General features: G+C 47.0%; 1 protein-coding gene across 6 annotated transcripts in view; it reads left to right on the top strand.

Annotated features, from left to right (window-relative positions):
• The window catches only part of LOC149349130 (solute carrier family 15 member 1-like), a 516,652-nt gene that overhangs the window by 458,423 nt on the left and 33,558 nt on the right, over positions 1-24,671 (top strand). For 5 of the 6 annotated variants that reach the window (XM_089578081.1, XM_089578082.1, XM_089578083.1 and 2 more), the window contains 2 exons: positions 3,500-3,631; positions 19,267-19,374. In XM_089578081.1, the coding sequence (XP_089434207.1) occupies positions 3,500-3,631; positions 19,267-19,374 (240 nt within the window). Of the gene's footprint in view, positions 1-3,499; positions 3,632-19,266; positions 19,375-21,245; positions 21,494-24,671 lie in introns of those variants that run through there. The other variant, XM_089578080.1, reaches the window with a different exon arrangement.

Raw genomic sequence — 24,671 nt, 5'->3', positions numbered from 1 at the left:
TAGGTACTTTCCCGCCGCTTCCTTGCAAATGAGAAACGACATTTCGCTCTCTCCGCTTTTCCATCCGCTAACCGTGGTGCACGCGACACTAAGCTGGCAGGATAGGTACTTTCCCGCCGCTCCCTTGCAAATGAGAAATGACATTTCGCTCTCCGCTTTTCCATACGCGAACCGTGGTGCACGCGACACTAAGCTGGCAGGATAGGTACTTTCCCGCCGCTCCCTTGCAAATAGGAAACAACATTTCGCTCTCTCCGCTTTTTCATCTGCTAACCGTGGTGCACGCGACATTACACTGGTAGGATAGGTACTTTCCCGCCGCTCTCTTGCAAATGGGAAATGACATTTCGCTCTCTCCGCTTTTACATCTGCTAACCATGGCGCAGGCGACACTACGCTGGCTGGATAGGTACTTTCCGACCGTTCTCTTGCTCCCTTGCAAATGGGAAATGACATTTCGCTCTCTCCGCTTTTCCATCTGCCAACCCTGATGCCGACGGTACTACGCCCGAAGGATAGGTACTTTACGGCCGCTCTCTTGAAAGTTGGGAAAGACATTTCCCCCTCTCCGCTTTCCCATCTGCGAACCGTGGTGCACACGACACTACGCCCGAATGATAGGTACTTTCCGGCCGCTGCCTTGTTAGTTCGGAAAGGCATTTCCCTCTCTCGGCTTTCCCATCTGTGAACTGTGGTGCGCACGGTACTACGCCCAAAGGATAGGTACTTTCCGGCCGCTCCCTTGGAAGTTGAGAAAGAGATTTCCCTCTCTCCGCTTTCACATCTGCGAACCGTGTTGCACACTACACTATGCGCGAAGGATAGGTACTTTCCGGCCGCTCCCTTGGAAGTTGAGAAAGAGATTTCCCTCTCTCCGCTTTCACATCTGCGAACCGTGTTGCACACTGCACTATGCGCGAAGGATAGGTACTTTCCGGCCGCTCCCTTGCAAGTTGGGAACGACATTTCCCTCTCTCTGCTTCCCCATCTGCTATCCGTGGTGCACACGGCACTACGCCCGAAGGATAGGCACTTTCTTATCTGCGATCCGTGGTGCACACGGAACTACGCCCGAAGGATAGGTGCTTTCCTGCCGCTCCCTTGCAAGTTGGGAACGACATTTCCCTCTCTCCGCTTTCCGATCTGCTATCCGTGGTGCACACGGCAGTACGCCCGAAATATTGCCACTTTCCTATCTGCGATCCGTGGTGCATACGGAACTACGCCCGAAGGATAGTTACTTTCCGGCCACTCCATTGGCAGTCGGGAGGTACATTTCCCTCTCTCCACTTTTCCATCTGCCAGCCATGATGCATGCGACACTACGCTGGAAGTATAGGTACTTTCTGTCCGCTCCCTTGCAAACTGGAAGTAACATTTCGCTCTATCCACTTTTCCATCATCAACCGTGGTGCACGCTACAATGCGCTGGCAGGATAGGTACTTTCCCGGCGCTCCCTTGCAATTGGGAAATTACATTTCGCTCTCTCCGCTTTTCGATCTGCTAACCGTGGTGCACTCTACACTACGCTGGCAGGATAGGTACTTTCCCGCCGCTCTCTTGCAAATGGAAAATGACATTTCGCTCTCTTCACTTTTCCATCCGCTAACCGCGGTGCACGCGACACTACGCTGGCAGGATAGGTATTTTCCGTCTGCTCCCTTGCAAATGGGAAATGACATTTCGCTCTATCCGCTTTTCCTTCTCCATGACACTGCGCTGGAAGGATAGGTACTTTCCGGCAGCTCCCTTGGAAGTTGGGAAAGAGACTTCCCTCTCTCCGCTTTCGCATCTGCCAACCGGGCTGCACAGGACACTACGGCCGAAGGATGGGTTCTTTCCGGCCGCTCCCTTGTTAGTTCGGAAAGGCATTTCCCTCCCTCGGCTTTCCCATCTGTGAACCGTGGTGCGCACGGCACTACGCCCGAAGGATAGGTACTTTCCGGCCGCCTCTTGGAAGTTGGGAAAGATATTTTCCTCTGTCCGCTTTCCCATCTGCGATCCGTGGTGCACACGGTACTACGCCCGAAGGATAGGTACTTTCCGGCCGCTCCCTTGGAAGTTGGGAAAGAGATTCCCTCTCTCCGCTTTCACATCTGCTATCCGTGGTGCGCTCGACACTACGCCCGAAGGATAGGCACTTTCCTATCTGCGATCCGTTGTGCACACGGAACTACGCCCGAAGGATAGGTACTTTCCGGCCACTCCCTTGGATGTCGGGAGGTACATTTCCCTCTCTGCACTTTTCCATCTGCCAACCATGATTCATGCGACACTACGCTGGAAGTATAGGTACTTTCTGTCCGCTCCCTTGCAAACGGGAAGTAACATTTCGCTCTATCCACTTTTCCATCGTCAACCGTGGTGCACACGACACTACGCCCGAAGGATAGGTACTTTTCGGCCGCTGCCTTGCAAATGGGAAGTGACAGTTCGCTCTCTGTACTTTTCGATGTGCTAGCCGTGGTGCATGCGACACGACGCTTGAAGGATAGGTACTTTCCGGCCGCTCCCTTGCAAACGGAAAGTGACATTTCCCTCTCTCCACTTTTTCATCTGGCATTTTATGTAGGTCAATGCTTGGTATTAGCAGCAGCCTCTTGTTGATCTATTATACCTCATAAATTTGGTCCATGAAGGAGCCATTTTTGCACTTTTATGTAAGTCAGTGCTTGGCATTAGCAGCAACGTTTTGTTATCTATTATATCTGCATAAAATTGGTCCATGAAGGAGCCTTTTTTCCACTTTTATGTAAGTCAATGCTTTGCATTAGCAGCAGCCTCTTCTTAATCTATTATATGTTCAGAAAATATTTCCATGAAGGAGCCCTTTTTGCAGTTTTATGTAAGTTAATGCCTGACATTAGCAGGTCATCTTGTTGATCTATGATATAGTCATAAAATTGGCCCATGAAGGAGGCCTCTGCGCCCGACATGTGGTGTGCGCGAGTATCGTCAACACTTGATCTTCAATAAAACGGAGAGTTGAGCTAGTTGGTACATACTGCTGGAAAAAAAACAGCGCTGAGACGAGGGACAAAATAAGAAGAAGACAACAAGACAAAAGAGGCCATGAAGACAACGATTCTGTTGTCTTATTTTTGCTTTGTCCGTCGTCTCAGCGCTGTTTTTTCCCCAGAAACACGTGATCTGCCGCTGCCAAATTTTTAATAACCATCGCAAGGCACTGTTAAGTGCTTTAGGTCTCCGTCAGGACGGCCCCGTGCACCTGGAGCATGTCCTTGGACCCTGGAGTGATGGGGCTTCTGCTGCGCGAGGGACAATAGCGTTATTAGTTTTTCTTAGTGAGACGGGTTTGGTGGACACGCTTTGATAATAATGTGTGCTTGTGAGTGCTAAGTGTGCCTTGTTTCCTTTTTGCTCTCTATTTCACTCTCTTCTTTCACCCTGGCCTGGAGTAGCATGCTGCACTAACAACCAGGCAGACCTCTCGTGTACATATTAAAGTCTCTCTCTTGTTGATTATAATTCGTGCAGGTGAATTGCAGCGTATACGAGACTCTGCGGCCGAACAGCCTGTCCATGTTCTACCAGGTTCCCCAGTATGTGCTCATCACAGCCGGGGAGGTCATGTTCTCCGTCACGGGGCTCGAGTTCTCCTATTCGCAGGTGCTGAGCTCTCATTTGGCTTGCTGTTTTTCTGTAAGGGCAACAAAGTCACATTTTACAGTGTATTTAAGCGCGTAGCAATATCTTTTCTTTTTCAGAAGCAGTTCCACACGTCTGCATTTATAAAAGCAGTAAAAACTGTCCTCAGGAAGACGAGCACAATGTGCGCATGCCGCTTGTGTGACGTTCAAATTGCTTCGCGCCACAGAAGCCGTTGACTGTCGTGGTAGCCTCGTGATCCCAGCCCCGTGTGTGTAATCAGCACTGAGACGTGAACCACACTATGCGTGGCTCGAACGGCAGAGCGAGTGGCAAGCAAGTTGGCCATTGGTTCCCTGAGTGCGTAGTAAACACTGGCATTGCACATGAACTTGGCCGCAGTTGAGTTAGACACAGCTCTGCCATTTTTTAGGAACATCAGGGCAGCAAGACGCTCGTTGGCGCCCCACAAAACAGTGCCAGTGCGAAACGAACGAGGCTGCGAGCATGCGCACAGACTGCTGTTGCCAGTACTGATGCGACGCTTCCCGGCGTGCGTTGAATGAAGGCAATCGTTATATCCAGCTGGCCGCGAAAGGGGACCGTGCGCATTCGTTTATTCTCATGAATATTTAACCTCGTCTGCCATAGCACAGCGTCTTTCTGCCCACTTTTACAGCCATCGCTTCACACTTTGTGCGTAGCACACAGGGCGTCCAGGCTCTGCCAGTAGAGGGTGCAATGGACAGTGCCGTCCTGACATGCTCGACCATTGAGTTTTCTTTGGAGTCGAGGAGAGCTTCTATAGCTTTGTACTGGGTCAAAACTGACTTTATCATGGTATGTTTCGAGTTCCACTTCGTGCTCATTGCTTGGCACACACTGTGGGGTAGCGGGCTTGGGAGTACAGTGATGCAAAAATATCGGGAAATAGTCTTTCGATACTATATGCCCTGGCTAACCTTCAGGAGGACGCTATTAAAGTTAGTGATTGGTTTGCCTCAAATTTAATACAAATAAATAACACCAAATCCAGACTTGTCTGTTTTCGTAACCCGCATAAAGATGTACCAAGTACAGGTTCATATATTTACACACCTCATACTGCTCTTCGTGTTCTTGTCAACCTATAATTAGCGTCCCGTCGGTTAAGTATCTTGGTATATACATAGACAGTGATTTGGCATGGAATACTCAGATGACTCACATTTGTAAGAAACTCAGAAGTGTTGCATGCTTGCTGTTTAATTTGCGAACTATGATGCCATTTTCTGTGAGAAAATTAGTCGCCCAGGCTCTGGGGTATAGTGTCTTGAGATACGGTATGTGTTGTTTTTTAACTGCTCTTTCACATGGAAATTTCGTGTTAATAGGATTTTGAAAAACATTGCTACAAGCGTTCTCTACTTGCCGCAGGAAAATCTGCCCAACAGTGTCTTTACCGCAGCCGGTTTGCCTTCTTTTGACAATCTTTTTAAACAAATTTTAGTACTGAAATATTTTTGGAATAGCGCCCCTACTGAAAAATCCGGTATGAATTTTAAACCGGAACCGCATACCGGGTTATTGTACAGGATTTGCGATACCGGATTACCGGAATATCCTGTATGAAACAGGACAGTCCTGTATAATACAGGACTCTCCTGTTTTGTACAGGATACTCAGGTAATCCGGTATCGCAAATCCTGTACAATAACCCGGTATGCGGTCCCGGTTTAAAATTCATACCGGCATACAGGACAGTCCTGTATTCTACAAGCTAGGCCCGTATTATACAGGAGGGCCCTGTATCACAGGACAAAGGCAGGAATAAAATGCTTCAAATATATCCCACTTGGACTAAATCTGCCCAAAAACTGGGGCTATAAGTGTACATGCCAAATGCTGCAATATACAGAGCCTCAGAAACTCGTAATCTGCGATTATCAGCGACTCGTATTGCAGTCGATGTGCAATTGTGTTATTTGCTCCCAGCTTTTACCAAGCATTGGTAGCTTGATCAGTATTATAATGCATCAAAAACTCCAAAAGATGTTTATTTTTTTCGCATGTCTTGAACCAGCTCACTGAGGTAATAATTTAACTCTTTGCGACGATCTACCGGCGCTGGGGTCTCTACAGGGTGCTGGCCAATGAAGTAGTCAAAAGCACCTGCTGAAAAGTAAATATGATTGGTAGTACATAATGCCCCCAGCTTATCATTTAATTGGGCACTGACACACAACATAATGCATTGAGCACTGTGACATGAAACTTACGGCCATTATTACTTTATTCATTGCGCAAATGCATAGAATCGCTTCAATTACCTAAATATACTGAGCATTCTTTAGCCAAAACAATACGCACACTAAATATAGTCGAAACGTTGAATCAAGATGCAAGAATATATCTCGTTAGTGTATGTATGCTCTCTGCAAAATTCGATGATATTCATAGGCATATTTATTTAACCATGACATGAACGCCCGCCCTGAACTTGAAAATTTGTATCTTTCAACCACACAAGAACACTGCCTGGTACATAAGAGAAAAAGATATATTTACTGATACCAGCAGTCTAGGGCAAACATCGCGTCCCATGAATTTTAGAACCGCACCTTGTCCATATTTTAGCACCGTGATAAATTATTAGACTTCAACGATTGCTTCGATGCGCAAACACAACGTACAGTACCTTAGAATCTCGCACAGTCCGTATGTCGACGTCGTCGCGGCGAACAGCACGTTCCCACGTAATCCTACGTGAGTCTTTTGGGAACGAAAACACAAGCACTTTTGGCCCGTTGTCATAGTTTCCTCTACAGTTGGGCACGCAGCAGCGACCCATTGCTTCAACAGCAGGTCACGACACGCAAAGATTTAGGTATCACGATGACAAGCAATTTCCTAGCCAGCACTCACGAACGCAACAGCAATAAAACGCAGCAGTGCACGCTGACATGTGCGGCTACACGACTACGGAAGGGTGCAGAACTGGTTGAGGGAAGAAAGGAGACGTCTCAGTGTCGGAGGAATGCGGAGGGGTCAGCGGTCAAAGTGGCTGACGTCAGAGCGGGGGGAAAGGAAAGCGCGCAGGCCTTGAGAATTCTCAGACCCAGGAAAAGCAGAGAAGGCAGTGATGAGAGAAAAAAAAGCTTTAAAAAAATTGCGAAGAGACGAGTTACTCGTGTAAGGTTTCTACAGGTGGTTTTTGTTTTTATTTTGTTCTCTCGAGCGCTGTATCTTTTAGCTAGCACGAAGCGTCGCCCTTAAGGGAACACCCAAGCTGCCGGCTCCGTTGAATTAAACTTTTCTTCGTCGATAGAAATGTTCTCGGCGATTTGTGATTATATGTCTTCCTGATGGAGTGAAGGGTGGGCCGCTCGCGATGGCGCTTGGACAAGTTGCGTTATCAATGGACTATCACTTGATGAAGAAGAAGTGCAAAGAATTCCTGCACGAAAACCAAGACTTTTATTTCTTCACCGATGCGTCGCTACAGACTGCCGCTAGCGAACATTAAGAAAGCTGCTGCAATGAACGCGACAGTAACAAACCTTTTGGAGCTTCTGGCGCAGTCACCGGAGGCTCGCCATGTTTATCAGCCAGTCGTGAAGTTCTGCACTGTGAAACCCAGAGTAATCTGCGCAGGACTTACGAAGACTGCTGGCGGATGTATACTAGCCGTTTGCCCGCACACAGCAGCCCTGGCTTTGTCAGGGTGCTGCACGGGAAGCCAATATGGCGGTTGCGCGCCATTCACCTTCATGCAGCCCCCGCCTTTCATACACAAACTGCACGTTTTGCCACGCTTAGCCCTTTTCTTTTCCTAACCCTTTCAACAAAACCGTGTATGTGTTGATTATCGCATTTATGCGCACGCTTACCCCCCCCCCCCTCCCTTCCCTTTAAAAATATCTGCTGGCGTACAACAGTCAATCTGCAGACCAAGCACCAAAACCGCAGCACATATCGCTCTGAATACAGGCTGGTATGCCCGGTTGGAGCTTCGAACCGGGAATGGACTGCCCGGTATGAGGCCCGTACCCGAGCGGTCTGTCCGGTTTGGGATCGATACCGGACCGGTATGAACCGGTATAGCCATCAAACCGGACGGGTCTCGCCGGTATGAGAGTGATACCGGACCGGTATGAAACCGATATGTTCCGGTAAAATCTGGTTTGGCGCGATACCGGATTTTTCAATAGGGGCATACAGACACATAAATACGAAACCGGTACCGTTGAGACATGTTCCTCGCTATCATAAACCGAGAGTGCGCACTCACTACGGCAAAGCAACTAGAAAATATTACGTGCCAGCTATCTTTAACGAATTACCGGATCATTTATTTTCTTTAACCACCCGCAAAAAACTGCGTGTTCCTGTTCAAGCGTTAGAGAATCTTTAACATGTACTAAAATCTTATCAGTGCTTTTTCATTCTTTCCGTGCCAAAATTTTTGTGTTCTTCATGTTTACGTCTTTTAATTTTCTTTTGCCTCTGATGGAGCTCTGATGTAGCGCGAAGATTGCCGCGGCTGCCGGTTGTCGCCGCACAAGCCCACTTGTGGCTTCGGCGCTTCCGTTTCTATGTATGTTGAGATTATGCTGAATAAAGATTATTATTATTATTATTATTATTATTATTATTATTATTATTATTATTATCGATATTTTTTTAAACTGTCGACAGTGTAAAAAACTATCGATAGTAGAATCGATAGTATACTACCGATACTGTCGATAGCAATACTACCGATAGTATTCCTACCGATAGTACCGCTATCGATAGCAAGACTATGGATAGTTAGAATGTAGATAGTAAAACTATCGATAGGTATCGATAGTTAGAATGTCGATAGTAAGACGATCGATAGTAACACTATTGATATTATGCATATGTTGAGCAGCGATATAGCCAAAATATTGGCGACACCCGATGGGTTTCATGGTCTTATGAGGCTTAACGTCCCAAAGAGACTCAAGCTATGAGGGGATGCCGTAGTGGAGGTCTCCAGATAAATTTCGACCAGCGGTGGTTCTTTAAAGGGACAGTGGGGAGAGCTCTATTAATATTTTTTTAAACGCAAAATCCGACAGTTCGGCTTTTCATGGCTTTTTGCCACTTGGCGGGCAGCGAAAGATGCATTTATTCATAAGAAATTTGGATTCCAAGTTGAAAAAGTTTTCCCCGCCGCTATGATTCAAACTTGGGATTCTCTTATGACAACACAGCACTAAGTGACGTGAAACATGACGTGCACATGACGTAACGCAGACTCCGTGATTTCTGGCAGCCAGCAGTGCGGCCTAGCGAAAAGAAGGCTACCGCCGGCCGCACGTTGAAGGCATCTATCGGCTATTGCGGCCGTCGCTACCGTCGCTTCGTTTACGTTTGCACCGGCGTTTTGCCAGCGTTACGATGGATCCTGTTCTCGAAGTCGTCAACGAAGTTCTTGCAAACAGACACCTTTAGCTTACCGTTAGCGGAATACTGGGAGCGCCGGTGAGCAGGCGTTGATTGGTCCAGATGCTGTAGGCGCGCGCGTAGTTGCCGGGTGCGTGGCGCCATCTGGCGACGTCAAGCAGATTTGCGCATGCATTGGCTGCGCCTCAGTGATTCGCGGCTTCTCGTGTCCTAGTGTTGTCAGAACCATTGGTTCTAGCAACACTGTTTTGTCCTATGACGTCATTATGCTTGTACTTGCGAGCTTGGCCTGTGGAGGCGATAGCTGTATTTTGGTTCTTGCTCTTTTCTACGTTACAAGAGCTTTGTTGTCAGTATGAGTGGCGTTTTTTTAATAAGGAGCTGGTATTCTGTCGATACAAGCCAACTTCAATTTCTCCTCAGTGTCCCTTTAACGTGCACTGCGACAGTTCGGAAAAATAGCTGGAACTGCAACCGATGAAAGAACAAAGAGCACTACTTGTGCTGGCTAACACGACACCATCGTGCTCTGTAGACGTCGTCTTGCTGTCGTAACCGCTGCACAAATGCTTTTCGCACACATGCTTCGCAACTAGGACATTCGCACAAAGCACTTTATCCAGTGAGTTTACGTAGGGAACATCGGCAGAGCTCGGTGACTCGTAGGTTGCGAAAACGGCCGAGTCCTCTCAGTTACTCATACCATCACCTCCATACCACACACTCTCGCCAAACCAAGTTTAGGATGTAGTGGGTACGCGTGGTTGTTTTTATAAAATTGATTGTACGTAGTAAATAGTGTCGATAGCAGTACCGATACCAAGTTGTATCTATAGTATTATGGATAGAACTATCGAAATTACGATCGATAGTACTATCGACAGTTTTTTTATCATCGATAGTTCTATGGTGACTCAAGTATCGATAGTCTCGATAGTACTGTTAATAGTTTTGCATCACTACTTGTGAGTCCACTTTTTTAGGTTATGATGGCCTTCAATGCCTGCAACTGTCCACGCAAACCGGGCAGCTCCGCAGGAATATGGGCATCGTCAAACGTGTGCTGCGGAACAGTGTGAACTGCCGATGGGTGCTACAGTTAATTCTTGTATAAGGACGGAGGCCATTCATAATATTTGCGCCTTGATCTGTGACAAATAACTAAGATGGCTTTGTCAAATCCGATCTTCGCGAATCAGCGCAGAATTTCTTTGCAAATGTTGTCACCTGTCTTTTTCTCGGGTGGAAGGTCACCGGTAAACAGGACCAGCCTCTTCAATTCTCAGGTGTCGTTCGCATGGTGGGCAGCGGCAGCAATGTACGCGGCCTTCTCATAATCGTCAATCCACATGCCAACAGTGAAGAAACAGCGACCTTCTTCCATCGCAGCTTCAATATTAGGTTTTAATGCTTCTTTAAGTGCCCCTGCCACTTCAGTAAGCTCACAGGACAATGTCGTAGGAGGATGCGGAAGCACATCTTTCTCTGGTATGCTGCCATGCCTCGCACCGGTAGCGATCAGTTCATCTCGACATGAGAGATGAGACGTCAGATGGTCTCATGCCTTTCCCGCACCAACGAACACTAGCTCTGGTCAAACTTTCCTTACGCTGACGGGCACACCAGTATTCTTTTTTACTGAACAAATACGTAACGGCAGTGCACTCGGGTGTCGATTTGTATTGCTGACGGTTAAAATGGGCTACTGCTGTCTTGCCTCCATCATAACTAAAGAAGCTTTTGGAGTCTGCACTGCGCATGACCTGCTGGTAACAGGGTTCTTGTTTCAATAAGTTCGAGAAATGTTTGGCAAACTTAATTCTTCTTGGCTTCTTTAGAAACGAGGTTCAGCTTTCCTGAAGCAATGTTGCTTTTAAGTCGTGCAGCGTTCATCGTTCTAAAGCTTGCGCGAGCCTCTGTGCGCATAGAGTCCCAATACAAGGGTGAAGTGTGAATACCCTGAGCTGGGTTTTTCCTGCGATGTGCTGCTGCGGCCGCAGACAGGCGGTAGGTCTGCAGGCATATGGCGGCCCGTAGAGACAATGACAATGAAGCAGTGTAGCAACGGTGGCGCTGTTGAGAAAGAGCCGTCGTAGGGATGGCGAAGCCGTACAGCCCCAGTAGCACAAAGTGGGCTAAGAAGTGGGGCTCCCTGAGGGTTCGATGTGGGAAAAGCAGGATTTCGCATTGGGAGCACATATGGGCCTCAAGTGGGCTGCCCAAAAACATCCCGATGTAGGCAGCCCATTTAGCGTGCATTGCGCTACGCGGGCAGCCCATCACCGCCACCAGTGACCGTACTTTAGACAGCCGTGAGCATCCACTCAGGACGTAAAATTTGCCAACCCTTCCAATAGCTCAAGGGGACCAATGCCAGTTCCACAGGGGCAAGCCTTACTTTCCTCACAAGGGGGCGATGTGGGTAGTTTGGGGCAGCCCCAGATCCAGTTCCTCTCATTGTACTCTGAGGCCCGAAGATCAAACATTAATTTTTCAAAATTTTTATATGCTGACGAATGCATGCAGCCCAAAATACTAGGGCATGCGGGCAGTACTGCATACAGGCAGCATACGGATGTTTGTTTTGAAATAGAACTGTTTGGAGAGCCGCGGGTAGTTCAGCGCAACCTGGTACGCAGGCATAGTTATTGCGGAGTACGTTCGGGTAATGTTCTACAATTTACATGAGCGCAATAGTGATAACCTATTAAATTTTGTACTCTGAGTAAAGATGCTGAGAGTTTTTTTACAAATCTTTTTTAATTACAAATTATAGATATGCATTATAGAAATTAGCGAATTGAAAGAAGACATGCATGAAAATATGTAGGGACACCGATGTGCGCAGCCCCGCTGCAGCCAATGTGGGACCTACTGCGGCACTGCATCGGCAGCCCCAACTGGGCTTGCCACTTTTTCTCTGGCATAGAGCTTGCATTCACGTTTTATCAGCCATCAAATCCCCGACAAGACCATGTAGGCAGCTTGCGGCCAAGCGCCTTATGCGGCCGCGTGACCTACAACGGCTTTGTGTGGACAGCTCATATTGTACTTGTGGAGGTTTTCCATGGACAGAGATCGATTCATTTTGCACCTTCCTTCAGACATCTGACAAAGGACGGATGTGGGCAGCAAGCGGGCACACTTGTTTTCCAGCCCCGCCACTACCGATGTGGGACCCATATCAGTTTAGTGTCGGCAGCCCCATTTTCGCTTGAGGAGGTTTTTCTCACATTGACCATACATTTATTCTGCATCGGCCCTCAAGTTGCTTATAAATGACCGATGTGGGCTGGATGTAGGAAAGTGGTCTGAGTTAGCGCTAGCAAGACCGATATGGCCCCCGTGTAGAATCAACAGGGGCAAGCCCAATTTGGGATTGCCCACTTACTCCCCATCGAGGATGACGTAGGTATTGGAGGTGTTGCCGCAGCACCACTTTGTCCATGTGGCACCAACAGAGGCCCCACGCCGTGTGCTGCCTGGGAGGTGGTGGCTCCGGCTCCCGAGAATGGTTAGTGTGGTGTAGCTAGGGGACTTCGTTCTTACTGGTACCGACGTTGCAACGGGCACAGCGCTCTCAAATTGTGCACAATTTATTGGACTCTTCTTCATGTCGAAAACGTTTAGAGAGAGCCAGACTGCACGACCGAGTATCATCTGTATTATAGCGGGAAGCCCAGATAGCCTGGCTTGTAGGGCTGCGTATCGACTTTCTTTCGCTCTGATAGTTCATCTACCAATCACAAATATCTTCGCGTTGACTGTGGCGCCTGGACCAATCAGTAATGGAGACTTCACCCAATCAGCTCTCTGTTCTCATCCCCTCACAAGAAGGGGAATGTCGAATGCTCAAACTTGCTTGCCTATATAGTGAAGGCAGTGACCGCTGGAGAAAAGTAAGCGCAGAAGAAAGATAACAGACGGTAGAAGCGCCACAACGGGGCATCGCAAGGCCGTGACACGAAATGTTCTGCATTGTGTTTCCTTCACCACCAAAAAAACTACCGTACGGCGTCCACTTTTGATCAGGGGAAGAATGCTGTCCATGCTACTCATGCCCAAGCAATACGATAGCGACAAATGGCCAAAGCTAACTCGCAAATGCAAGATAGTACAAGCACTCCATTTCAAACTTGACGTCTGCGGTCGGGAGCAGAGAAGAGGGCGGCGACCACGAAAAAACAGAAGCGAAGGAAAGGAATCGTCTCTTCTCCTCCTCTTTTTCCCTGTCTCTTACTCGGAACTAAACGGCTCTAGATGCCATTTATCCCTTACCATCGCCCTTCATTGTACTAATTAGTATCTTGTGTGACCTTCTTTAACTGAACGACCAAGGCAAAAACGTGTCCGGGGCGCCTTGCTCGAAAGTGATCCTCGCGCCCGCCTTCCGGTAGAGGCGCGCGACGAAGGCTTGTGTAGTTTACACCAGACAAACGTGAGGGGTGGCGGCCCGTTTTGGTCTTCAAGCGGAAGCCGGCACTTCACGTGGCTTTGATGGTGCCCAGGCGCCACTTTATCGGGAGGCTTCCATCGCTTTTGCGCATTATTCCTTTTTTCCTGCCTCCTTTGAGTGAGTCTGTCTGGGCAGCATTGCAAGAGGCTCGCTTTCTTTGGTAACTAATGCGTAGAAAAACAGCAATTTCAAACGGCTTAGCAGCCACCCAGGGTATCCCACCCACGACCACGGTATAGAGGCGAGAGAGTTCCGACTGTGCAGCGTCATCTCATCCTGGGCAGCGTCTGTTGTACAAACGGAGGAAACTCAGAAGCAGCTGCAGCCGCTGCTAACGTCAAATGCAGCCTTTTTCAGTGTCCAATTCATCTTCGTACTTAATCTAGCGCCGCCGGCAACATATGCTGATAAAATAGCAGTGCACAAAAAACTGAGTTATTGGCCACTCATTCCTTTTAAAGTGAAAACGTGCATGGTGCCGATGTGTTCGGAAGGTTAAGGAATGGCAGAACAGTAGGGGTGTGCGAATATCAAATTTTTCGAATACGAATCGAATACGAATACTTGGTTCCGAATATCGAATCGAATATCGAATAATCAAGTACAGATGCATTTAACCACTACAAAACATTATTTGAGCACCCAAGAACATCACAGTTCAACTATCAGTGATGAAATGAACACAAAAGATGTGTGTGGCTGCACAAAAAGTATCAAAATCTCGAACATTACTGATAGAAAAGTGGAAATATCAGATAAGATGGCTAGTACACAGCATAAGTACAAAAGCGCGTTGCTGGGATGAACATAAAAGGTTGTCGTGAAGGAAAACCGGCTGCTCCACACGGTAAGGCAGAAGTAGCTAGTTCCTTTCTAGCTGAAGCGACTTCTCCAGCCACAAAAATGCCCTCTCACTTGGCACTGAACTGGCACGTATTGCGAGGTATTTCGTGCAGAGCTCTGACTATACCAGCTACGCAGGCATAGCCACAAAGGAGCTCACCAGCATAGTCAGCTACTGCATGGCCCAACGTTACGCATTGCTCTGAGCGCCGCTATATTGTTATGTCTCTTTTGATAGGACTTGCGGACCGAAATGAACGCCGGTGCTCGGAATAGAATATTCGGCTGGGTACGAATATTCGCGTCGGATTGAATATTCGAAACAACACGAATACTTAGATTTCGAATCGAATACGAATACTAAAAATATACTATTCGAATTATATTCGAAAATTTCGAATATTCGCACACCCCTACAGAACAGACAATTTCCAGCTGTGTATTTCAGCTTGAAAATTCGTGCAAGAGAAGAAAAAAAGCAAAAGGTTACATAGAAGGATGATTGCTTTGTATACAGAACCAGATGAAAGCAATTTTAAAAAAGTATAAAACATTCGCTACAATGGCCCTGCATGTCTACTTGTCAGGCCGAAGAGTTTTGCGCTTCTCTTGAGGCAAGAAGAGGGCATAGTCGGGCTGGTTGGTGCATGTTGATGGAAAAGAGTGAGCAGCGCTAACAGACAGCGCATGTGTTGTTTGTGTTCTCTTCCGGCCTGTCAGTTAGCACTGTTCAGTCGTTTAAATCTCTTGAGGCAATCTCTTCATTTTAGTTCGCCAGGCTGGCATGCTTTGCTGTCGACTATAGTCGCATACAACTCGAGACCGCAGTGGCTTTTCCCCACCAAAGGACCCTGCAGGCGTGACAGTGCAGTGAGGTCTATTTCCGACCATAGAGGGACCCTTTTACCTTCCTGCTTTGTCACTTTAGCACGGTCGTGAGAATCGGTCCACATCGTTGGCTGGAAGGGGGCCCTTTGACTAAACCAAGGCAAAGTCGCCTTTTATCGTCTAAAGTTTTCATCAATGTAAAACACTAGATCACTCTGGGAAAGCATCAATAAACTCATTGGAAGGAAGCAACATGCTTTTCCTTCGGAAATGCATATCAATAGAGTAATGTATAGCGGTGTCTTCCTCACCAATAAGCTGAATGCCCATTTTTTAAATGTAGGAAATTGCACTTAGTATATTCTTCCCTTAGCTGTAAAATCAGTCGATTCCTTTTTGGCCCCAGCTTGTGAACATTCAATATTTTTATCCCCCACTTCTGAATATGAAATTCTATCCATTATAACCTCTCGTAATAGATGCTCTCCAGACGGCATTACTGCACTCGCAATAAAAGCAGGTGCTAAGATTATTACCCTTCCTCTTGCGCATAATTGTGATCAAATGCTTCTTACAGGAGAGTTCCCGGATAAAATGAAGTCCGCCCGTGTTACAGTCATTTTCAAAGGAGGCAACAAAAATGATCCTAATAACTACCGTCCCATATCTATACTGCCTTTGTTCTCCAAAGTTGCTGAGCGAGTGATCTTCAGGAGGGTATATAAATTCCTGCATTCCAACAATATCATCTGCAAGGAGCAATACGGATTTCAGCCCGGAAAATCCACACAGGCAGCTCTGCTCGAGATAAAAACAGTCTAATCCATAATATTGAACATAAGCTCTACACTGTTGGTGTCTTCCTTGACTTTGCCAAAACCTTCGATTCAATCAAGCACGACATACTACTTCATAAGTTACAAACGTATGGTATCCGCGGAACATCTCACAGGTTACTACAAAAGTATTTGTCAAATCGCACTCAGTACACGCGACTAAATGATGCCATATCCGACGCAGAATTAATCAAATTTGGCGTTCCTCAAGTATCCATACTGGGGCCCCTTCTTTTTACTCTATACATCAATGATATAGTAAACATTTTATCTTATTCTAGCATTGCTTTGTATGCAGATGACTCGAACATTTTCGTTTCTGGTTTGATCTTCGTGAACTCGAACATCGTTCAAATTCCTGGCTACATGAACTTATGTTGTGGATTGCAGTCAACAGATTGGAACTGAATGTTAAGAAAACAAAGTTTATCATTTTCCGTCCCAAAAATAAGCCTATAGATTATCCCATCCAACTCCAATTTAACAATACATTGATTGAATTCGTAAATTGTTGTAAATTCCTGGGCGTATTCTTTCGTAGTGATCTAGGCTGGGGTGAACATGTAAATCACGTCCGTTTGCGGGTAGCTCGATCTATTGGCGTGATAAATCGCATCAGGTACTTGTTACCAATACAGGCTAAAAAGCAGTTATAATTTGCCCTGATCCATTCACAACTGGTGTATTGAAATTTAATTTGGGGCACTTGCAACAAAACTGACACAGCTAGATTATTTTCATTACAAAAAAGAGCTCTGCGCGCATGTTCTTCTAATACTTCCTCGGGCGACTGCTTATTACAGTGCTTCAATGTTCCTCCATTCCCATTGTGCTATAAGCTTTCAGTTGCTGTTTATATTTATCATAAAATAAAGCAGGACATCACATCTTTCAGAAACAAGTAGGCTATAGTCTGCGAGTCACTTCTTTCATTTCCAGTCGTCCCCGTACAAACTACGGCACCCAACACATTGATAACCAAATTTCTGCAGTTTGCAATGTGTATCCTTCCATAATTGATGAAGCTGAAACTTGTAAAACCACTTGTCATTTCAAAAAGAAAATGAAGATGCTCTTTATGCGCACTACTCACCCATCAAATACTTGTGATATGTAGTGTTTGCAGTCATAGTCTTATTCCTGTCATATTTTCTTTTGTGTTGGGAACTGTAGCGTTACTGGTCTTTTTCTTTTCTCTTTCCGATCCCATGTGTTTTGATTAAATTTCAGCTACTGTGAAAATTGAACTAAACAGCTTGTTGAGTTTCATGAATCTGATCACCCTTCTGCCTTTGATGTGTGACCCGGGGTGAGGCCTCGTCAGGAAGAATGCCAGCAGCTTCTTGCTTTTGTCTCATCTCGTGGGCATGTACTGTGCATACAAGTTCATGTTTGAATAAATTGACTGATTGATTTGATTGACTGACGGCGAAAATTCTTATGTTGCATCCGACTACACCCCTAGTCTTCTCCGATTTATTTTTCTTTTCCCTTCGTATTCACTGCTGCGGGTGCATTATGTTCCGTCGAGTCAATTGCGGCTGCTATTGCAAATAGAGTTAATTGCACGTGATATTCTCAGAAAATAGGGCTGGGTTTTGTAGACAACGGGTGACATGCCTACCCATTCTCAGTTTCTCGATTACATGACATTTACTTTGCCCTCCACCCACTTTAACATCGCAACCGCTGTCATGATTGATTGATCATTTACTTTTCTTTGAACAGGTCATTTGGCTTAGAAAGCGCTGAAAAAATTGGCGATATCCTATATACATGTGTTATCTTTCCATGCTATGGGAAGGGTAAAGGGCTCGTCACTTATCTAGTGGTTATGTAGTCGTTACTTGCCGTGTTTTTACGTTTGCAGGTTTTCTTTCATTTGACTTCTTTCAGACTGAGATATTAAATTCCGTACACCTGCCTACCTTAATTCTTCACGCCTTCGCTTCCATGCGCCCTTCACCCTTCGCTGCAGCTTCTGTGAACTGACTTTCTTAAGGACGACATCGTGATGGTCTCTCTGGCTATGTGCGAATATCCGAAATTAGAGTTGGGTGTGAAACTAACGCACAGGTTTCTTACGATGCTGTACACTCAAAGATACCCGGAAGACTAGTTACACTGTCGTGCTATTCACAGAAAGTGAAAAACTGAAGGACCGAAGAAAAAGCCAGTAGTTGTCAGGTAGAGTGCAAAAACTTCGTAAGAATTTTACCATACATTATAAAAAACGGCAAGCCCAGATTTGCTCACAGGTTCCTTAATGCGTGAACTAGATAGGAACATTATAAAGCAGAAGTAATGGTACTATTATCACATGAATATTGAACGCATGAGTGCCTCACGTGGAACATTATAAAATCAAGCTGCATGCCTTGAGAAAGGAAAGTGCAGTGAGTAGAAGCGAAATTATACCAATACGTGTTGAGCCTCCGCGGTGGCTCAGTGCTTATGACACTCGGCTGCTGACCCCAAAGACGCGGGTTCGATCCCGGTCGCGGTAGTCGAATCTTGATGGAGGCGAAATTGTAGAGGCCCGTGTGCTGTGCGATGTCAGTGCACGTAAAAGAACCGCAGGTGGTCGAAATTTCCGGAGCCCTTCACTACGGCGTGTCTCATCGCCTGAGCCGCTTTGGGACGTTAAACCCCATAAACTAGCCAACCAACACACCAACCAATGCGTGTTGATTCGAGGTTAGTGTACAGTGAGGGAGACTAGATCTTTATCTAGCGATCTCATTGATTCCTATACTATGTGCAACATTTCGCGCAGAGCTAAGATTGTGATAAGCAAAACTGTATGTCTATACCACTTCCAGTCCTTCAGAAGCTAAAAAGACTGCTAGAAGCGGAAATAAAATTCAGGAAAACCATATGGCACATAGTAGGTTTTTCTAACTTTCCGCTTTTGTTCATTTTGTTTTGCAGTCCAAAACTTCACGTAGCATTATTCTACTTAAAGAAGCTCGCACACTGGAATGTGTCCAAAATTTGCGCTTCCTCGTGAACTGACCCTCGCGATAGTATAAAAATGAGTGCTTTAAGTAAAACTAACCGTTCATTTTAGCGAAAAAAAAAGTGATTATCGTCTGCCTGGAAAACGCATTCACTTTCATGCCGTTGGGAAGGTCGCTTACGAACTGTGCTCGTATTAGTTAATGGTGATGTTCTGTTTTCCCGCGTATGAGCATTTTTTTTTATTTATGCTGAAGCAGCATGGTGATGCCGAGGCAGCATGACTAGAGTGTGAAGCGTGAACCAGTCTCACCTTCCTGCAGGCGCCCAGCTCCATGAAGTCGGTGCTTCAGGCCGCCTGGCTGCTGACCGTGGCCGTGGGTAACCTCATCGTGGTCATCATCGCCGAGGCGAGGTTCTTCAACGTCGCGGTACGTCCTTCTGCTCTGGGAACGCGCCCCACACCAGCGTGTGACAGCTATACGAGGTCTGTTAGAAAAGTATCCGACCTTTGGCCGTAGAAAAAAAAACTTGCATAACTGGAGCGTTCCAAACCTAGTCACCTTGAAAGTAGTCTACTTGGGACTCCACACACTTCTCCTAGCGGTGCTGCCATTTTGGGAAGTATTCCGAAAAGGCCCCTTTCGGAATGGAGTTTAGCTCAGCTGTCGTTGCAGCCATAATGTTCTTCCTTGTCTGAAATCGCGCTGCTTTCAATGGCCTTTTGATTTTGGGAACCAGACAGAAATCTCAGGGGCCATATCAGGAGAGTAAGGAGTCTGTTGAACTACAGGAGTCTGGTTTTTCGCCAAAAAAGTCCGAATCAAGTGCGAGGCATGTGCAGGAGCATTGTCGTGATGGATGCGCCAATTTCCTGTTGACCTCATCTCCGGGTTCTTGCGCCGCACAGCATCACGTAGGCAACAAAGGACATCCCTGTAACACTCTTTGGTCATTGTTTGACCCTGTGGAGTGCGTACTCGTGGTCTGCCACACAGAGGGTGTCAAAGAAAACAGTCAGCATCACTTTCACATTGCTGCGCACTTGGCGGGCCTTCTAAAGTCTTGGTGATGACGACTGGGATCTGGTTCCGGGTCGTACCTGTACACCCAAGACTCGTCACCAGTTATTATGATGTTGATGAAGTCGGGGTCACTGTTTGCGGAATCCAGCATGTCCTGTGAGACTTCAACACGAAGCTGCTTTTGCTCCACCGTGAGCAGCTGCGGCACAAATTTCGCCGCAACTCTGTCCATGGCCAAATCTTCTGTGATAATGAAATGTGCCAAAAAATTGCTCATGTCCACCTCTTCCTCAATTTCTCGGATAGTCACGCGACGGTCCCGCATCACCACAGCGTTCAGTTCGGCAATGACCTGCTCATTTCGGCATGTTTATGGCCGTTTGGAGCGTGGAGAGCGGCCATCTTTAAATCAATTGTACCACTGCTTAATCTGTGTGCTGCTCATAGCATCGTCACCGAAAGCCGTCTGAATATTCCGAATGGTTTCCACTTGGCTGTCGCCCAGTTTATGGCAAAATTTGATGCAGTAGCGCTGCTCCTGTCACTCCGCCATTTTCCTTGCAATAAAAAGCCGACGTGAGCACTGCGCACTGCCTCACTCAAGCGCTGCGTCCCAGCGACTGACGCTATCGGCAGGCGGGAAAAAATTCGTGCATGCGCACGAAGGTTCAAGGTCACGTGATGCAAGCGCGCTTGTTTCATATCCATCAGGTGTTCGAAAAAAAAAATAAAGTCGGATACTTTTCTAACAGACCTCGTATTGAGGGCCACACACCTTATGCGACATCGTTGCTGCACCGCTTCATGCTGATTGGCTATATTGGGGCCTCGCAACCCCAAGATAGCTGACACGAAAGACACAGGTACATTTCCGGACGCGGCAGTCGAATTTCGATGAAGGCAAAATTCTAGAGGCCCGTGTACCGTGCGATGTCGGTGCACGTTAAAGAACGCCAGGTGGTCGAAATTTCCGGAGCCATTCTCTGCGGCGACCCTCATAGCCTGTGTTGCTTTGGGACGTTAAACCCCCATAAGCCATGACTGGTCCGAATGTCGATCACATTGTCAACGCTCGTGACGTCATGAGACATTCACTATAGCTCACGTGTGACGCCAGTGGGAATACAGCGGTATACGTATGCCCGACGGTCGCACCATAACTATACTGGCTGGCATGTCGCACCTCTCCGGCTGTCGTTGCAGGTCTGGCGAATTGTTTGTCGTTGCACTACGTTAGCGACCCAGCAGCAAAACGACATCTTCTGCTCTCTTTTCAGAACTTCCTCAGTCACCTCAAAAGGCATAATGCTCAGCGTTTGCTCCATTCAGAGGGAGCGGACGCTACCAGCGGTGAGGTGGCGCGCGCCAAGTGGATTCCTGCATTTAGTTCTTTTATTCGCGCAAAATGAACTGAAAGTAAAGCCGCGGTTTTTTTTTCCTACAGAACCATGCCTAACAAGTGATGACAAAAGCATTTTTGAGCGAGAAACCGTTCAAGAACGCACTTTTTTTATATATGCAATATTTCCCTATAACAATCAATATACCCCCAGATCACCCGAGGGCAGTCTTGCATTTTTTTTCCTATTAACGTTTTTGCTTAAGTCAAAAGCCTTCCCCATTGGTTTTCTCTGCAGACTTAACTCTGATGCGACCGATGGATACACTGTAAAAGAAAACTTTCGATGCATATCAGAAGAATGAACCATTACATTCAATATTTCCATAAGAGTACCGTAAAGTATACCAATTTCCAAATTTCTTTCCGAGAATGTCGGACATGAACTAGAAAAAAGCAGCAGCACAACGGTGTTCTACTAATCTCAGCATCCGCGTCGCATGCAGGAAGTGCAGGTTTCGAGCCTAGTGCTACGTGGTACCCAGCGGTGGTACTAATCTGCACAGATTTCCCCTGGCCTGGTGCTGGGCTTATCTTGGCCGAAATTCTCGGGAAATGGGTCTTCGAGCCCGCCTTGTGTCAATGCGCACTTTGACCGAAGCTGCCCTTCGGCATCATGATCTGTGAAAGAAACAGCACGTAAAAGTACCAGGTCTGTTAGAAAAGTATCCGACCTTTCGCCGAAGAAAAAAAACTGGCATAACTGGAGCGTTCGAAACCTAATCAACTTCCAAGTAGTCTCCTTGGGACTCCACATACTTCTCCCAGTGGTGCTGCCATTGTTGGAAGTATTCCGAAAAGGCCCCTTTCGGAATGGAGTTTAGCTCAGCTGTCGTTGCAGCCATAATGTCCTCTCTTGTCTAAAATCGCGCTCCTTTCAATGACCTCTTGGTTTTGGGAAACAGCCAGAAGTCACAGGAGGTCATATCAGGAGAGTAAGGAGTCTGTGTAACTACAGCAGTCTGGTTTTTCGCGAAAAAAATGTGAATTTAGTGCGAGGAATGTGCAGGAGCATTGTCATGATGGATGCGCCAATTTCCTGTTGACCTCAACTTCGGCCTCTTGCGCCGCACAGCACCACGCAGGCGACGGTGGACATCCCTGTAGTATTCTTTTGGTCAATGTTTACTTTGTGTGGTACGAACGCGTGGTGCCACACAGAGGGAGTCAAAGAAAGCAGTCAGCATCACTTTGACATTGCTGCGCACTTGGCTGGCCTTCTTTGGCCTTGGTGACGTGGAATGCTGCCATTGTGACGACTGGGATTTGGTTTCCGGGTCGTACCTGTACACCCAAGACTCGTCACCAGCGATTATGGTGTTGATGAAGTCGGGGTCACTGTTTCTGTAATCCAGCATATCGTGTGAGACTTCAACACGAAGCTGCTTTTCCTTCACCGTGAGCAACTTCGGCGCGAATTTCACCGCATCTTTCTCAATAGCCAAATTTTCGGTGATAATGGAATGTTCAGAAAAATTGGTGATGTCCACCTCTTCCGCAATTTCTCGGATAGTCACACGATGGTCCCGCGTCACCACAGCGTTCACTTCGGCAATGGCCTGGTAATTTCGGCATGTTGATGGTCGACCGGAGCATGGCTCTCTCTGCACCGATGTGCGGCCGGCTTTAAACCAATTGTACCACTGCTTAATTTGTGTGCTGCTCATAGCATTATCACCGAAAGCCATCTGAATATTTCGAATGGTTTCCACTTGGCTGTCGCCTAGTTTCCGGCAAAATTTGATGCAGTAGCGCTGCAACTGTCGCTCCGCCATTTTCCTTGCAATAAAAAACCGACGACAGCACTGCGCACTGCCTCACTCAAACACTGCGTGCCAGTGACTGACGCTATCGGCAGGCGAGAAAAAATTTGTGCATGCGCACGAAGGTTGAAGGTAGGCTGGTGCGAGCGTGCTTGTTTCAAATCCATCATCTGGTCGTAAAAAAAAAAATAAAGTCGGATACTTTTCTAACAGACCTCGTATATCTTGCCCTGTCGCTGCAGAATTCATTAAAGGGCAACTGCCTCCCTGCTTTTCGAAAATATTTTCTACCTCTCTGGTATCGAGGCATCGTTCCCGCAAGGCACGGCCACAAATATTTTATTAACACGTATTGGCGGGGTAGTTGGTTAAGCATCTTGAATAAACAGCTGGAGCGAAGACGAGCACAAAGACGAGCGCTGTGTCGTACATTTTCTTGTCTTTTGTGCTCGTCTTCGTTCGCGCTGTTTATTCAAGATGCTTAACCAACTAGCCCGCCAAAACGTGTTAGAGCACAAAAGACAAAGAAACGGACGACGCAGCGCTGTGTCGTCCGTTTCCTTGTCTTTTGTGCTCGTCTTCGTTCGCGCTGTTTATTCAAGAATATTTTATTGCGAAAGCCATACTACGCCAGGTCTAACCGCTCGTCGCATGGTCCGTGGACCCCCGTTCTCCTCGAGGAGGCGTCGCCGCGCCTAACAGATGGTGTGACGTTTGCCTCTCCGTTGCTATACCAACGTGTAACGTCAGCTTGCTCTCTCCACCGCAGCCAGGAGGAGCCGGTCGTGCCGCGCTCCTCGAGGAGTCTCGCCATGGAAGTCACCGACAAAAAGTCTATATCTGAATCTAGTTGCTTTTCTGCTTCTACTGCTTTCGCAACTAATCAGGTTTAACCAGAGCTAAACGACACTAATTTTTTTCGAAAGACTCATTAATAGCGTAATTACAGCCATTGCAATCAAGCTACCTCGCCATGCTCCTCTCCTTCCATTCCCTCCTCGAGATTTTTCTCTCTCGCGCCTCGTCGAGTAGGCTCCGCAAGTGAAAATCGCCCTTCCTCCTCCGTCGTTAGCCGGAGGCGTGGTGTCTTGTCTACGTCATGGCCCCGCCTTGAAAAGTATTCTTTTCTTGCGTTTTGCTACCCGGTCTATTTAGTTGTGTATGTGTGTGTGTGTGGGAGGGGGGAATCTCTCCCATGTCTCTCCAATTAACCATGTCTGGTGCCAGCTGCGGCCCCCTATCCCCGCAAACTTAATCTCATCCGCCCACCTAACTTTCTGGCGCCCTTTGCTACGCTTCTCTTCCCTTCGGTTACCTTGCCTTCGCATTGATGCCCTGCCCAAGCCCATTTATTCCTCTTGATTTCGAATAAGATGTCCTTAAGTCGTGCTTGATCGCTGACCCACTGTGCCCTCTTCCTGTCTCTTAATGTTACACCTTTGATTTTCTTTCCATAACTCGCTGAGCTGTCCTTAACATAATTTGAACCCTCTTTGTTGGCCTCCACGTTTCTGCCCCATAGGTCAACAGCGGTAAGATAC

The sequence above is a fragment of the Amblyomma mixtum genome, chromosome 3 (genome assembly GCF_055824585.1).
Source record: "Amblyomma mixtum isolate Tamu chromosome 3, ASM5582458v1, whole genome shotgun sequence".
In the NCBI taxonomy this organism is placed as follows: Eukaryota; Metazoa; Arthropoda; class Arachnida; order Ixodida; family Ixodidae; genus Amblyomma; species Amblyomma mixtum.
The sequence above is the reverse complement of the archived record's forward strand: the minus strand, read 5'-3'. Positions and strand labels throughout refer to the sequence as shown.